The sequence below is a fragment of the Eublepharis macularius genome, chromosome 1 (assembly GCF_028583425.1).
Source record: "Eublepharis macularius isolate TG4126 chromosome 1, MPM_Emac_v1.0, whole genome shotgun sequence".
Classification (NCBI taxonomy): domain Eukaryota; kingdom Metazoa; phylum Chordata; class Lepidosauria; order Squamata; family Eublepharidae; genus Eublepharis; species Eublepharis macularius.
In genome coordinates, this window is record NC_072790.1 from 23,065,850 (window position 1) to 23,080,962 (window position 15,113).

Here is a 15,113-nt window from a genome sequence, read left to right on the forward strand (position 1 = left end):
TCACCTATGGTGTAATTCTATTTGGCTGCAGTCTGTATCCATCATTTCAATGGACCTTGCTTTGGACAAATGATGCCTAGGATCACACTGTTAGAAAATGGTCACGTGGCTGGTGGCCCCGCCCCCTGATCTCCAGACAGAGGGGGGTTTAGATTGCCCTCCGCGCCGCCAAGCGGCGCGGAGGTCAATCTCAACTCCCCTCTGTCTGGAGATCAGAGGGCGGGGCCACCAGCCATGTGACCATTTTCAAGAGGTTCCGGAACTCCGTTCCACTGCGTTCCAGTTGAAAAAAAGCCCTGTAGGCAACTATTGCTTTATTTCTGATGACTGAAAAAAAAAGTTACCCCAGTTAGAGCAGAAAAAGTTGGCTGGCCTGACACTCACCTTCCGCACCTTCTGGAAGTACAGCTCTGGCAGTGCATGCAGCCAATACGCCAGCTGGCACAAGTAGAAAAACTTGACCTGGAAGCTGATGCGTAAGAAGAAGAAAAAGAAGCATATTTCTGATACATCCACAACAAGCCAAACACGTCACTGTACATAGAGAGAATGGCCCCAGGTCGCCCCGCAGGCTTCAGGGCAGAGGGAATACGAACCCAGGTCTCCCTGCACCAGTCCAACATTCTGACCACTACACCACTCTGCCTCCGAAATCACAATTCACGCCAAGTTAAGCTGGGTAATGGACACTGACACCAAGGCATTGATTTGGCCTCATCACTGCTGTCTCAGATCAACGTCACACACAATCCAGGGACTACTTTCCTGAAAAAGCAAACTTCCTTTTTGGCTTCCCAATCCATGGACTCATGCTCTAACTCAAATACTATTTTACACGCACTGTTCCCCAGACACAGTTGTCCCTTTCGGAACTGGCTTGGCCCCCCAAAACACGAAAAACGCCACAGATGAAAAAAAGTGAACCCAGCCTCTTCCTGCTGAGAGCTCATTTACATGTTTTGTTCCTTTCAGAACCCAAACTGGCACAGAATCTTACAGCCACTTCAACGTGCAAGTCCATGCGTTCAGTTCACGCACATATACACAGTTTGGTACAGATAGGGTCTGTACACATTTTCGTCTCCTTGTTTGTACCAGCAACAATCCCCTCTCCCGGAGGAAGCTGTTCTTATAAAAGGAAGAGCAGGGCTTTGTTCGCATTCTACAAAAAGTTCCATTCTACATAAAGTCCCAAAGGCAGATAAGGGGTGATGGATGGTGGCAGAGAAGTGCATTTTAGAAGGCAGCTCATATCAGCTTTCCGTTCCAGACTTCTCTGCAAAGCAGGACCTAAGTCCAAAGCAAGGAAGAAAAATTCTTCGGAAGGAAAGATCTTTCAGAAATGTTCACGCACATATACACAGTTTGGTACAGATAGGGTCTGTACACATTTTCGTCTCCTTGTTTGTACCAGCAACAATCCCCTCTCCCGGAGGAAGCTGTTCTTATAAAAGGAAGAGCAGGGCTTTGTTCACTTTCTACAAAAAGTTCCATTCTACATAAAGTCCCAAAGGCAGATAAGGGGTGATGGATGGTGGCAGAGAAGTGCATTTTAGAAGGCAGCTCATATCAGCTTTCCGTTCCAGACTTCTCTGCAAAGCAGGACCTAAGACCAAAGCAAGGAAGAAAAATTCTTCGGAAGGAAAGATCTTTCAGAAATGTGAGACCGCGCTTATCTCCAATAGCAGCACCTTGCACACATGCGTTATTTACACAGCAAAATGTGTTTTTGAGGTGGCAGTTCATGGGAATGGTGCATTTGTATGTTGCTGCCTTTGGGTTGGATTCTACCATCTGGTCTACTGGCGGGAGGAGAGGCCTTTTCTGACCACTGGAAAGGCCTGGCCAGGGATTCTGAAACCAGTGTGGACAAAAGCCACGTAGAGAGGGGGATGCGATGACAAGAGAAACAGAATCAAGCTGATATGATCCAATCCACTGTCTACATTCCCAAATATTGAATTTCTGCTTAGGAAACTCAGCACATGAGTTGTCAAGGATATATTAGCAGCTAAGATCAATTAAAGTGTTTAATAGTGGTATCTGGCGGGGTATCCACGCCAAAGGGTGGCGCTTGAAGCTGCTTTCCCTATTACGAACACCTTGCTAGAGTTAATATCACCAGTAAGAACACCTCTCGAAATAGCACCTTCAGGACATTATGGAAACCTTCAAGGAGACTCCGAAAGCAGATGTGTTTTGTATGGCAACAGCAAGGTTAAAGATATGCTCCAACGCAGGCTGGGTTTTACACACTACCCCCAAGAGGCGCACCCCAAATGGACCTCTCACACACAACTCGGCTCTGGGACTGCTGGTCACCAGCCAAAATAAACGGGCGGCATTTGCAGGCTGAGACCTTGACTACGGCAGAATTGGCACAGTGTGGCTGAAACAGAGCCCTCCTGTTCAAAACTGCAGACAATATTTTCGTTTCCTTATCTGGTCTAGCCTGAGCGTATTTATACCTCCCCAGCAAACTGTTTCCACTAAAAGGGCAGAGGAATCTCCAGAAAAAAGGAAACAGTACCATGAGACAGCACTGAAGAAAACCGCTGAAAAGAGCGATGGGGGCAACTCCCCCTGCATAGAGACAGCTGGACTTCAGCAGGAGGCAAAGTCTGCAGACGAGTAAAACAGGGCACAGAGGAAGCTGGAAATAAGACCCCACACTGAACACTTCTATAGTTCTTGTGACCCACAGGGCCGGACGCAACTTATATTCCTTACTGGCACACTCTCAGTTGGCTTGAAGCGGAAGATGGGAGCCATAGTCTTACTGTCCCGGTTTCCTTTATCCCCACTGACCTACAGCCCTGATTTCAGCGAAGGATCCTTGTCCATCTGCGCTTGCTAGGAGATGAGTTTTACCTGTAGCACTGGCTACAGGAGGAGGCAGAAAGAACGTTCTCAAGCCAGCCTGAGGCACCTTCCAGCACAGGCTGCCCTGACCTCAGATGAACCAATGAGGAAGGAAGCGGTTGTGTTGATAGCACAGAGGCCGCTCTGCGGCTACTTACGGGAGATGAACATGAGGGTAGTTCTCCCACAGGCTCCTGGGGTTTGATAAGTATCCTTCCTGAAAAGAGAAACAAAAGCAAGAAAGGGTCGGTCAGCAGATATCTCTTGGTAAACAACGTTTATCTGCCTATGCTAAGACTTCATATTTGCAAACAGCTGGTTTAGACTGCAGGCAAAATCAGGGTTTTAAAAATTAAATTGTTTGTATACTATAAACTTTGTACTTTCTCCCTGCAGCAACAGAAATACCAGAAAGGAGTTTTTTTTTTTTTTTAACAAGCATACCTATATCAAATTTGGAGATGTCCCATTATGCCAAATTCCAGGCTTTTAAAAATCTATTTCATTTTTATAGTCTACTATTCTTACAGAGGCCCCAGGCAGGTTACAAAATTTTGTAGAAGGACAATATAATAAAAAACATAAATACAATAAAAAACTATTTACATTTAGAACATATTAAGCCTTGTCAAGCTTCTTTGGAATGGTAACCACATTATAAAAAAATGCTGTGGGAAGGAACAGCAGTGAAGTGGGTGGGGGAAGCAGAAAGCCTCACAGCAATGGGTGTTAAATCTCCAAAACTTTTAGCAAAGGAAGAAGACAGTAACAATAACCATTATGTTCCCACTTTCAAGCTCTCCCTTTCTGAGTATATAAGCTATTGAAATACTGGCCAAACTACACAGAGAATGTACCAGGCGGGAGGGGAGGGAAACTTAGTTTACTAATTATAGGCTGCACATTTTCCCTTATAACGCTGTATTGAAAATGGCTAGATACTTTTTTAAAAAAAGTTAAATCATTCAACTTTATTGAATGAAGATTAAAATCTTTTGAGAGGCAGCCCTAAACACCCACCTGGGCTTAGTGACACACGACACTGTTTCTGGGGAGAACCTGGAGACAGTGTGATGTGTAATGATGTGTTTTTTTAAAAATGTGATGTGTTTTTAAAAAATGAAAGCTGGGAAGATTGTGGTAACCAAATGTTATAATAATATCATGCTACAGAAATAAGCCAATTACTAATTTTTTAAAATGCCTGGAGCAGGGGCAATGGCAACCATGGCGGGGGGGGGGGGGGGCTGGAGTGGCTAACTGAAAACAGCCGTGTAGACCCTCTGCTGCCAATGTAAATTCTCTGCATTTGCAGTGGCAACGAACACTACATAGAGAATTGGCACTGTATGGAAGCAGCTGGGAGCCACTGAGCTACACAAGTGCTTAGAAGTCAACAGTACATCCCAAAAGCTGTTGTGTACAAGGGTAGCCCAGGTCTAAGAAGCTGCCAAGCCAGGCCCCTCTGTCCAATCCGCTGCTGCACTCTTAGGCACTGGGGCACTGCAGCTGCCTGCTCAAAGTTCTTCTGACTTGCCAGCTCCCCACAGCTACTGGGCATGCTCCGACCGTTGCTTCGGTAACTAAGCCCTCCAAAGCAATCACAGAGGCTCTGAGCTTCCCACCCCAACTTTTCTTCATGCCTTGGAGCTAGAGGAAGGAAATGGCATTAGAGGAAGACACCCAAGCTTCCCGCAAATAAAGGAAGCCAAGCAGCGATTTTGGAGCGTCTACCCACTTTCATGCTCTAACGCCAGGACAAAAAATGAGGAGGGAGGTGCAAGAAGGTGGCATGCTTAATGCCCTGATTTTATTTATTAATTTATTTGTAGAATTTATACAACAACATTCTGCTGCCACAGCTGGGACACCAAGGCGGCAAGCAGATTAAAAAAAGGTTGGGTAGATTTCTAAGGAGTATGGGGCAGCCGACATCCTTTCATCCTTGTACTTAAAAAGATCCCAAATGGGGCCCCCAACTCCCTGCATCCCACAAATTTCCAAAGAGTCAACATTTACCAGCAGCTAAAAAGTCAACAAAACAGGGGAGAGGAGGGAAGAGCGTCTGCTGCAAAAACCAAGTTCTAGAAGTGGTCCAAGCCAAAGCAACTAGGGGAGAGATGAACGGGGGCAAGAGATTTCCTGGAAAAAACTTCACACCCCACAACTCACGTCTCTCCTGGTGATTGTTCAGAGACAGACTTGAAAGGGGTGTGTGTGAAAATGTGTCTTCAGGCAGCCGGGCTGTCTGGCATGAACCCCCTTCTCCGTCCTGAACAGAAGACCTTCAGCTACCAACAGGGCTTTCTGAGCTGCGGCAGAGGCGCTCCACAAGGCCCTTTTTTACAGCCCTCTTTAAAATCAGTGTCCCTTTTCTTCCGTATAAAGGAATCATTCCTTTCGGCCCTCTCCAAAAGCGGAGCTGTCATAAAGCCAGCAAGAGGGGCGCTGCCCGGAGATATCACTGGGAGAAAGAAGGTTTAATGCAAAGGCAGAGAACGCTTTTACTAAGGCTACGTGACAGCCCCGTTTTATGTTTTCCATTTGTTTGCAGAAACAGAAAGAGCAACTATGCTAAAAGAAAAATGGTGCAGATTCAGCATGTGATATGAACTACAAGTCAGCAAGAAAACAGTACAAAAGAGATCGTTTTGATCCTGTCAAACTGCCCCTTTGCATCAAAGTGATGCATGCCTATCATTCAGCTAAATTTTCAGAAGAAATCTCACCAAGAATTTTTGAACTCTAACATCTTGTGTACAAACAAAAAGAGAAGAATATCCTGCAGGGGGCAGCAAGCGCTAGTTAGACAGGGCTATAGGGGAGCAAGATCCAAGTTCAATAAGCTCCTTAAAGACCAACAAGATTTTTAGGGTATAGGCTTTTATGAGTCAAAGCGCCCTTCTTCAGAACTATGGGGTGTACTATAAGGGATTTTCTCCTTGTCCACCTGCAGAATGCCACTCTTAGAACTCTCTCAACTAGCAAGGCAGCTTGATTTATTTCTTCTCTTCCCTATCCAATTTGCAAGCTCTATTAATAAGGCATTTGTTACTCTTAATCAGTTCAGTGTCCTGACTGCCACACAGGCACTCTGCCAACAAGAATCGCTCAGCCAACAGATCTGTGCCTATTTGCACTGTGAATATTTTTAAGTTTCAAATGGAGGAAGCTTGCATCTTCCCAAATTTGAAATCTGAACACCCAAGGAGGACTTGGCAACAGCTCCTCATGGCTCCTCCCGGAAGGCAGAAGCGATACAGAAAACATCTTGCAGTACTTTGCTTCCCTGCCTTACCGTTACAATGACATATAAGCACCAGACCATGGAGGTGAGATGAAAGGCAACCAGCTGTCCAGACTCATTGAACTTGCTGTGCTTGACCTTGGAAAGGTGCAGTCTCCGGTTAATTTTCTGGAGGAAAAGAAGAAAAACAAGGAAACTCAAATGACGACACCCTACCGGTAAAAAGGCAACCACCATTCATGTTAGAATATGCTAGTCCAGTCAGATCAAGCCTACGATCCAAGGATGCCAGTCATGTGGCCATTTGCTTGGGACAGGGCAGTTGGTAGGCACCAAAAGAGCTCTCCAGCAGCAGCCCACCCAAGCTCTAAAACTGCAACGTATGGACTGATCTATAGGCATGTTCTAGATTTGGGCACCAAGCCCAAGGTCAGTTCAGGTCTCAGAGAGTTCGGAGGGATACTCTGGAATGCAATACTCTGCATTCCAACCAGCACCTCAGCTCAAGGGCAGGCAGACAAATTCCCATCTCTCCACCCTGCGCTTTGGCAAAAGCTTAACGTAAAATAAAACTGGAGGCTGCTTTGCAGTTCACCTTCTTTTAGACGGGGCAAAGAACACTTTCTGAAAATCACAAGGGCTTGGTAATAAACACTTACAATTCTAAACTGGCTCCCATCACCAGAGAGAGAACCTAAAACAGCCATCTCCAACCTGGTGCCAGAAGACAGGTTCCTTGGCACCTTCCCTTCTTCCTTACATCTAAAACCAACTCTGGTTTTCTTCCACCTCATTGGAGCAGGAGGTGCTTCAGAAGAGCCCAGGAGTCATCAATTTCATATCCAGGGCTTTTTTTCAGGGGGAACATGGGGGAATGGAGTTCCGGAACCTCTTGAAAATGGTCACATGGCTGGTGGCCCCGCCCCCTGATCTCCAGACAGAGGGAAGTTGAGGTTGCCCTATGCGCCGCTCAGCGGCGCATAGGGCAATCTCAACTCCCCTCTGTCTGGAGATCAGGGGGCGGGGCCACCAGCCATGTGACCATTTTCTCCAAGGGCAACCCACTGAGTTCCACCACCTCTTTGCCCAGAAAAAAAGCCCTGTTCATATCTATAGGCAACTTTTTCTTTCTTTCTTTCTTTCTTTCTTTCTTTCTTTCTTTCTTTCTTTCTTTCTTTCTTTCTTTCTTTCTTTCTTTCTTTCTTTCTTTCAAAACCAGCTCTCTCTATAACAGGTCGATGCCTGAGTTAGAACCTCTCAACACTATGACTGGCCCCATTCCTACGACAGCCATTTTGTGATTCATCCTGCCACACTGGAAGCCATTTCCTGGTGGTGCCCAGACGACCTATTTTCACAATTCCAAACATGGTTCTCCAAGGCTGGTGGGCCTAAGGCGTCTGGCTAGCTAGCGCGAAAAAGCAACACTCACATCCAAGGCATATTCCTGCACCACAGCGTGTAGAATTATTGCTATGAAGATGTAGAAGAGTATAGTGACCAAATCCTTCAGCCCGTAGTGATAAAGGACAATCTCACCATCTGAAGAAAAGAAAAGGGATGGGGTGGGAGGAAAAGAGTGAGATCGAGGTTCGGCAGAGAAGTTTCATGGCACTCGCTGAAGGGCAAAACTAGACGCAACAAACGAAATAGTTACACGTTCAACATGGATATATGGGGGATGGATGAGGGCGAAAATCCTTTCCTCCCTGACTACTTTACCTTACTGCGTTCTTCTATTTGTAAGCTTTTTTCCAGGGCCTGTCAGGGATCAGGACAAAGCTAGACGCAGAGGGCCCAATGCAACAGAATGCCGTGAGCCAAGGCAGCAGCCGGGAGGGGGTGAGATTCACCCCCTTGCCCACATGCTCCATTTTGTAAAAAAGTCACCCTTCATTCACAGCTCTAGATCTTGTGAGGTGAATGAGGGTATAAAAGTATATGGGAATCTCTCCTCAAACCTAGCGTAGGCCTGTCACAAAGGGCGCTGAAGTGAATTAGCTTACGCTCGGGAAGAAGAAGAATGTAATCCAAAGTGTACATAAATGACTGAGTTTGACCAGGATACAGGGAAAATATGGACAGACATGCCTTGAGTGTCAGTGAGAAAAGTGGACTATAAATGACATAAATAAAAATACATAAATGGACATGAAGTAAGCAGTCCGCCCATTTCTTCTGTGTGGTCTTTAACCCCTTCCCACATATGTCAGCAGCAGCTCCTTTGACAAGCTGGGGATAAAGTCAGTGGAATGAAAAGGGGCAGAGGAAGGGCAGCTTACTCCAGAGTCAATGTGAAGCTTGCCTGTTACAGCCGTCGCACAAACCTAGTTAATGGAAAACCCAGGCAGGAGCCTCTGGTGGGAGGGCAGCAGTCCTCAACCTGTCCAGACCGGAAGCCCAACTTTCTTTCACCCCAATCTGTTCATCTCTTTCTGTTACAACACAGGCTGCTGTGTGTGTGTGTGTGTGTGCGTGCGTGCGTGCGTGCACACTACCATCAGTCCCTCTGACAGAAAAGGGCCTTTCAGGAAGATAGCAAAACCAGAGGGGGGTGGGGGTGGGGAGAGATGCAGGAAATCCTTTGCTTTCATGAGGGTCTCTCCAAGTTTGCAGAAAAATAATACTTTGTAAACTAAAAAAGACAGAGGCAACTCTTCCCCCTCTGCTAAATCCTCGGATGAGGTCTTAACGTCTCACTGCTCTTCAGAAGTCATGAAATTTTGAGGACAGTTAAATGCAGGGCTTTTTTTCTGGGGAAAGAGGTGGTGGAATTCAGTGGGTTGCCCTCGGAGAAAATGATCACGTGGCTGGTGGCCCCGCCCCCTGATCTCCAGACAGAGGGGAGTTGAGATTGCCCTCCGTTCCGCCAAGCGGCGCGGAGGGCAATCTCAACTCCCCTCTGTCTGGAGATCAGGGGGCGGGGCCACCAGCCATGTGACCATTTTCAAGAGGTTCCGGAACTCCGTTCCCCCGCGTTCCCCCTGAAAAAAAGCCCTGGTTAAATGTCAGATTAAAAAAAGAAAGAAATGCAGAGGAAGTGTGTGCATAAAGTGCTGTCAAATTGCAACCAACTTACAGCGACTCTGTAGGTTGTGCAAGGCAATAAACTAACAGAGGTGGTTTGCCACTGCTTGCCTCTGCATAATGATCCTGGACTTCCCTGGTGGTCTTCTATCCAAGCACTAACCAGGGCCGACACTGTCTAGTTTCCAAGATCTGTTCAGCTCAAGCTAAGCTGAGCTATGCAGGCTGGGGTGGGGTGGGGTGGAAATCGGCCGGCTAAAGCCTTTAAGAGAGGACATTTTCTGGAGGGGGAGATTTCAGTTGGTGGGAAAGTTGACCAATTGCTTATTCTCCTGCCCCACCCCATGCCTCTTTGCAGACCCCGAACTTGTTCCCTCTAAAATCAGAAACTTGACAGTCTATTGTCTGTTGCAAAGGATCATTCACAGACAAGACAGAGAATCTTCCAAGGATGCAGAAATTTTAAGATAGGCATAGAGATATTTACTTTGCAAATTAAAAAGACCCACATGCATGGCTGAAACAGCCTGGCTGGGGTCAGAATGAGGAAAAGTTAAGGGGGAAAGCAAAAACAGGGGCCGATGGAGAAACTGGTCTGCTTAAGGTCCCTAGAACTTAACAGTGCCTTGGTGGGGGGGGGGAGATCTGGGTCAGGAGAGATAATTTCATAGAATCACAGAGTTGGAAGGGGCCATACAGACCATCTAGTCCAACCCCCTGCCCAGTGCAGGATCAGCCTAAAGCATCTCTGACAAGTATTCATCCAGCCTCTTCTTGAAAACTGCCAGTGAGGGGGAGCTCACCACCTCCCTAGGCAGCTGATCCCACTTTTGAACTACTCTGACTGTGAAAAGTTTTTCCGAATATCCAGCCGGTGCCTTTGTGCATGTAGTTTTAGCCCATTGCTTCGCGTCCTACCCTCTGCTGCCAACTGGAACATCTCCCTGCCCTCCTCCAAATGACAGCCTTTCAAATATTTAAAGGGCCTTTCAAATATTTCCTCTGCTCTCCGCCCATCAATTGCTTTTAGGGGCATGGGAGCCCTGGTGGAGTCTGGAACCCTCTGCCCCCCAGGCTCTGCCACTGGGAGTACACAAATCGAGACGGGAGGGGGCCCCTTCCAAGTTTGACTTCCTCTAGGCCCAAGTGACAACCAGCTATTCAGGGTGCCAAAGAAGGAACTAACACAGCCCTGTTAGCCATTCTAACTGCATGGGCCCACATTTCTTACATACATGTGCAAAACAAAATAATTTAAAATGATTATGGGGGGCGCTCTGAAAGATGACAAGTCACACTCAGCACAGCCAACCTTAGTATCAGATTGGCTTTCCTTCCAGCATTCTCTGAAGTGCTGCCAGCCCCCCCCCCCCCCGCTATGGCGGGGGATCCCTCGCCCTCACATGCAGTCCTCACCAGTGCTCACCTGTCCAGCAGAGGGAAAAGGTGTCCAGAACGGGGAGAGCAGACAAGTAGGGCATGTACAAACCTGCGTCCTCCATTGATGATGTCATTTCTGGGGCAACCCAGAAACAACGGGTCATGTCAGGGGCAACTCTTTAAAAATCATCCCAAAACACAGTTTTCTCAAGCAGCAGCAGGAGAAAAATAAACATTAAAATGATGTAGGCCTCTGTGCTGATACATCACTTCTGAGTACAGCTCAGAAGAGACAATGGGTAGCTCTAGGAATCACAAGAGACTTTATGGTAAACTCATAGAATTTTACCATAGAGTTTTTTTTCAATTCCTAGAGCTGACCTTTGTCATTTGCAGGTTGTATCTGGAAGCGATGTACTGATGTTTGCAACACAGCTGAGGTCACTCACTGCCCCCCCCTCCTCATCCTCCAATTTTCCTGCTGGTTATCAGGCTCAGCCTAGCAACCCTAGCTTGACCACTAGCATAGATCATGAAGAGAAGGTGCCCTGGGGTTACTCACTGCATCACTCACCTGCTGTAGGCACACTAGCGTTATACTGAGGTAAGATAAACAAGAAGGCAGTCTTGGCTGTAACCTGAAGAGACAAAACAAATCCCTGGGTTAATTTGCTTGAAAATCTCAACAAAGGAAACCATGTGATAAGAGAGACTTATTTTCCTCCAACCCTCAAAACATTACTGACAATCACAGAGGTGGAAAAGAACCAACTGATCACGAAGCCTCCCCGACTCTACCATCCTATCCCGGAGGTGGTCGGAAAAACAAGGTGTTGCCAACTTCATCTGTTGCTCAACAGCTGTAAAGAGTCAACTTAAATTTAGCGGAGGGGCCATCGGTCAGTAGGAGAGCATTTGTTTGGCATGCAGAAGGTCTCAGGTTCAATCCCCAGCAATTCCAGTTAAAAGGACCAAGTAGCACGTGATGAGAATGACCTCCCCCAAAAGCCAGCTGCACCTCGATAGACCAATAATTCTAATTCAGTATAAGGTGGATTCATATGTGCGAGTTTATTCCTGCACCTATATGAGTTCATGTTGAAGAATCTGTTACAATCACCTTACAATAACAACATTCGATTTATATACCGCCCGTCAGGACAACTTAACGCCCACTCAGAGCGGTTTACAAAGTATGCCATTATTATCTCCACAACAAACAGTCTGTGAGGTGGGTGAGGCTGAGAGAGCTCTGAGAGAGCTGTGGCTGACCCAAGGTCACCCAGCTGACTTCAAGTGGAGGAGCGGGGAATCAAACCCAGTTCTCCCGATTAGCATCCCGGCACTCTTAACCACTACACTACACCCTTCGTACATCCACCCTACCTCTCTATCTTAACTGTTGTTTACCAGGTTTTATGTAGCAGTTCTTATTGAGGGAGCTCAGGTCAATACACACACACACACACACACACTCCACCTTCCATACGCCACTTCCCACAAGGAGACCAAGGCAGCGGACAGCAAACAGACTGACTGACTTCAACGGCCACAATTTAAAACTAATCAATATTAAAAACTAATTAACTAACAACAGTAAAAAAAGAATATCAACTACTTGCCCTAGGCCACAGAGAAGATACAGGAAACCCTAATGAATGCTGACATAAAAATGCCCTAAGATGTCAACCGAGTTCCTTTGAAACAGAGCAGCTTTATATCCTAAATGCAGCCAGGGACAACTCCTCCCAAACTCCTTGGGAAAGCTGTTCCACAACTGAAAAACACCAAGTGGAAAACATTCCTAATTGTAAGTCACCCTGTCCCTGCACAACCCGACGATGCTACTTTCCGCACATTCCTGATCACGAAGAGGAAGCATACCTACATACACTTTCTCTGCCCACAGGCACCACACTCCCGACTATGCGGAGGCAGGGGGTGGGAACAATGCGCTCTCGCCTGTTCCCTATCTGCGCTGAAGCACATAGAGAGGCACTGAGTGCACACAGCTAGTATAAGGCAGCTTCATGTGTATGGCACCATTCACTGAAAGAATCAGCACACACAAACATGGATCTATAAAGTCTTCCTCAATTTTGAAATTTTATGGGGGAAAAAACTGAGATTCTCTCATTCACGCAAGTCCAGGATCGAGGACATGCAAGAACACCGAGATGGTCTCCAGAAGATAATACTCAGCCATAAGGAACTTATTCTGCTTTACGAATCACGATTTACCACCATGTCAGAAATTTATACTGCAGTATCAAACGCCAGAGCGTTTCTGTGGATGAACACAGAGCAAAGGGCTAACATGCTATTCTGCACAAGTTTTTTTTAAAAACCATAAGGACTTGATTTACTTATATACAGGACTTTTTTTCTGGGAAAAGAGGTGGTGGAACTCAGTGGGTTGCCCTCGGAGAAAATGGTCACGTGGCTGGTGGCCCCGCCCCCTGATCTCCAGACAGAGGGGAGTTTAGATTGCCCTCTGTGCCGCTCAGCGGTGCGGAGGGCAATCTCAACTCCCCTCTGTCTGGAGATCAGGGGGCGGGGCCACCAGCCATGTGACCATTTTCAAGAGGTTCCGGAACTCCGTTCCCCCGCTTTCCCCCTGAAAAAAAGCCCTGCTTATATAGAAGGTTTATATCCCACCCTTCTACTTAAAAAGCACTCCGGGTGGCTTACAAAAAGCATAAAATAAGAATACTAAGCAAATATCAAAGTAATTAAGGTGAAACGATAAAAAGAAATACAACAAATGGAGTAAAAGAAAGAACAGCAGCCCTGCAGCCATTTGGGATTGCATTCTACTGCACAGCCTCATTAGAAGGAACTTTAATAAGGTTCTCTACAGCATATGAAACTTCAGCTATTAGAGCAACTTCCAAAGGAGTTCCAACCCTCTACTGATGGGTCTATGAATGACAAGTCCTTCAGGATAAAGAATGGCCTGTCTTTGCATTGGGGGGCAATAAATCAGAATGACAAAACTTTCAATATATATTGAGTGTCTCCTAGGAGCTGCGCAGGGTCAGAAATGGGAATCCACCCCTCTGCATGCGGGGAAACTCGGGATAGAGATGGGGGAAGAGAAAAGGGGCTGGAGATTACCACTGCAATCAGAGTTATGCCAGTCTAAGCCCACTGACCCCAAGGGGCTTAGACTGGAGTAACTCTGCTTAGGATTGCATTGTGCAAAGGAGAGCTGTCTATTAAACTTGAGAATCCCTTCTACACAGCCAAGGTCTTTTTTATTCCCAATTCAAGTCCCTGCTGTCCAGGCCGTCCATGTAAGAGATATAAGATAAGGCTGCCTCATGGGTGTGTCCTTAAATTCCTTATCCTTCCAAAATTAGAAAGCATCAATTTTCAAACAACAACAACAAAAACCTGTTATTTAAACACGTATTCAGGCCCTATGATTTTAAAATTATTGATCCCTCATCTTTCTAGCATGAGTACTGCAATCTACCCAGAGTGGGAGGCGGGGAGGGGAGAATATATACAGTACGAGATTTGGAGATGTCTGGGCATGCCCTACAAAGCACTTCCCAAAGTGCTGCATGGTACAAGACTGAGAGATTTGTCTAGGCGTTTCAGGTTGCCATCTGAGTTTAAACCACAGCTGCTGGAAAACAGCAGTTTTAGCCCAAATCAAACTATCCCCAAATCGATGTATTGTCGAAGGCTTTCACGGCTGGAGAACGACGGTTGCTGTGGATTTTCCGGGCTGTATAGCCGTGGTCTTGGCATTGTAGTTCCTGATATCAGGAACTACAATGCCAAGACCACGGCTATACAGCCCGGAAAATCCACAACAACCAACTATCCCCAAATCAATGATAAGTTGGCCCTTGCTACCATCATAGTATCTCCCAGACTATATCCAGTCCCAAAATTATCCCAACCTAATTCCAAAAATAGTAAGTAGCAATTTATCAGTGTGTGTCTCAATTGATCAATGGCCACTGAAGAAGGCAGTACAGGCCAAAGTGCGTACGGTCAGTTGATTTCAGAATTTGTACTGGAATTGAGAGTGGTTTATTAGATATTCTGATGTTTGAGAGCATCGTAATCTACAATATTTCAATATAAGGGAAGATGCTATATTGAGATGCCATGTATCTGAGCTATATTTTGATAAGGACAATCCCCCAAAGATTAACAGATCTTTTGGGACAGAAATCACAAAAGGTATAGGTTAAAGCAAATAGGGAACCCAGTCTGTAAAGAAGGAAACTCAGTTAAGAAAAGATAAAAGATAAATAAGATGTCAGTAGTGTCATGTCTGAGCCCCATCCATGCCACTTTTAGTGATCCTTCTGTGCTGAACCAATGTATCCTGATGGAACTCAATGTCATTTTACCAATGTCATAACTATTTCTTTCACAGGCCTTCACAGGTGTTTATCTAATGGAGTGTAACAGCTTCCGGTGTTTCTGACCTTGTATGCTACTCCCTCTCAGACTTTGCTATGTCTTGCTTCCTAGTGACTCACCTTGATATTACAAATATGTGAAATGTTCTCACACAAAAAGAGCGCCAAAATCTTGTTTATGATTGGGAGGGGGAAAAGGAGCAGACTTGAAT

At 46.1% G+C, this 15,113-nt stretch overlaps 1 protein-coding gene across 1 annotated transcript in view; it reads right to left on the minus strand.

The window, feature by feature from the left end:
• TRAM2 (translocation associated membrane protein 2) overlaps positions 1-15,113 on the minus strand; it is an 83,312-nt gene that overhangs the window by 14,236 nt on the left and 53,963 nt on the right. Inside the window, exons 2-6 of the mRNA XM_054977605.1 lie at positions 11,091-11,154; positions 7,542-7,651; positions 6,161-6,277; positions 3,021-3,079; positions 385-469 (exon numbers count right to left, since the gene is read on the minus strand). Coding sequence (XP_054833580.1) covers positions 385-469; positions 3,021-3,079; positions 6,161-6,277; positions 7,542-7,651; positions 11,091-11,154 — 435 coding nt within the window. The remainder of the gene's footprint in view (positions 1-384; positions 470-3,020; positions 3,080-6,160; positions 6,278-7,541; positions 7,652-11,090; positions 11,155-15,113) is intronic.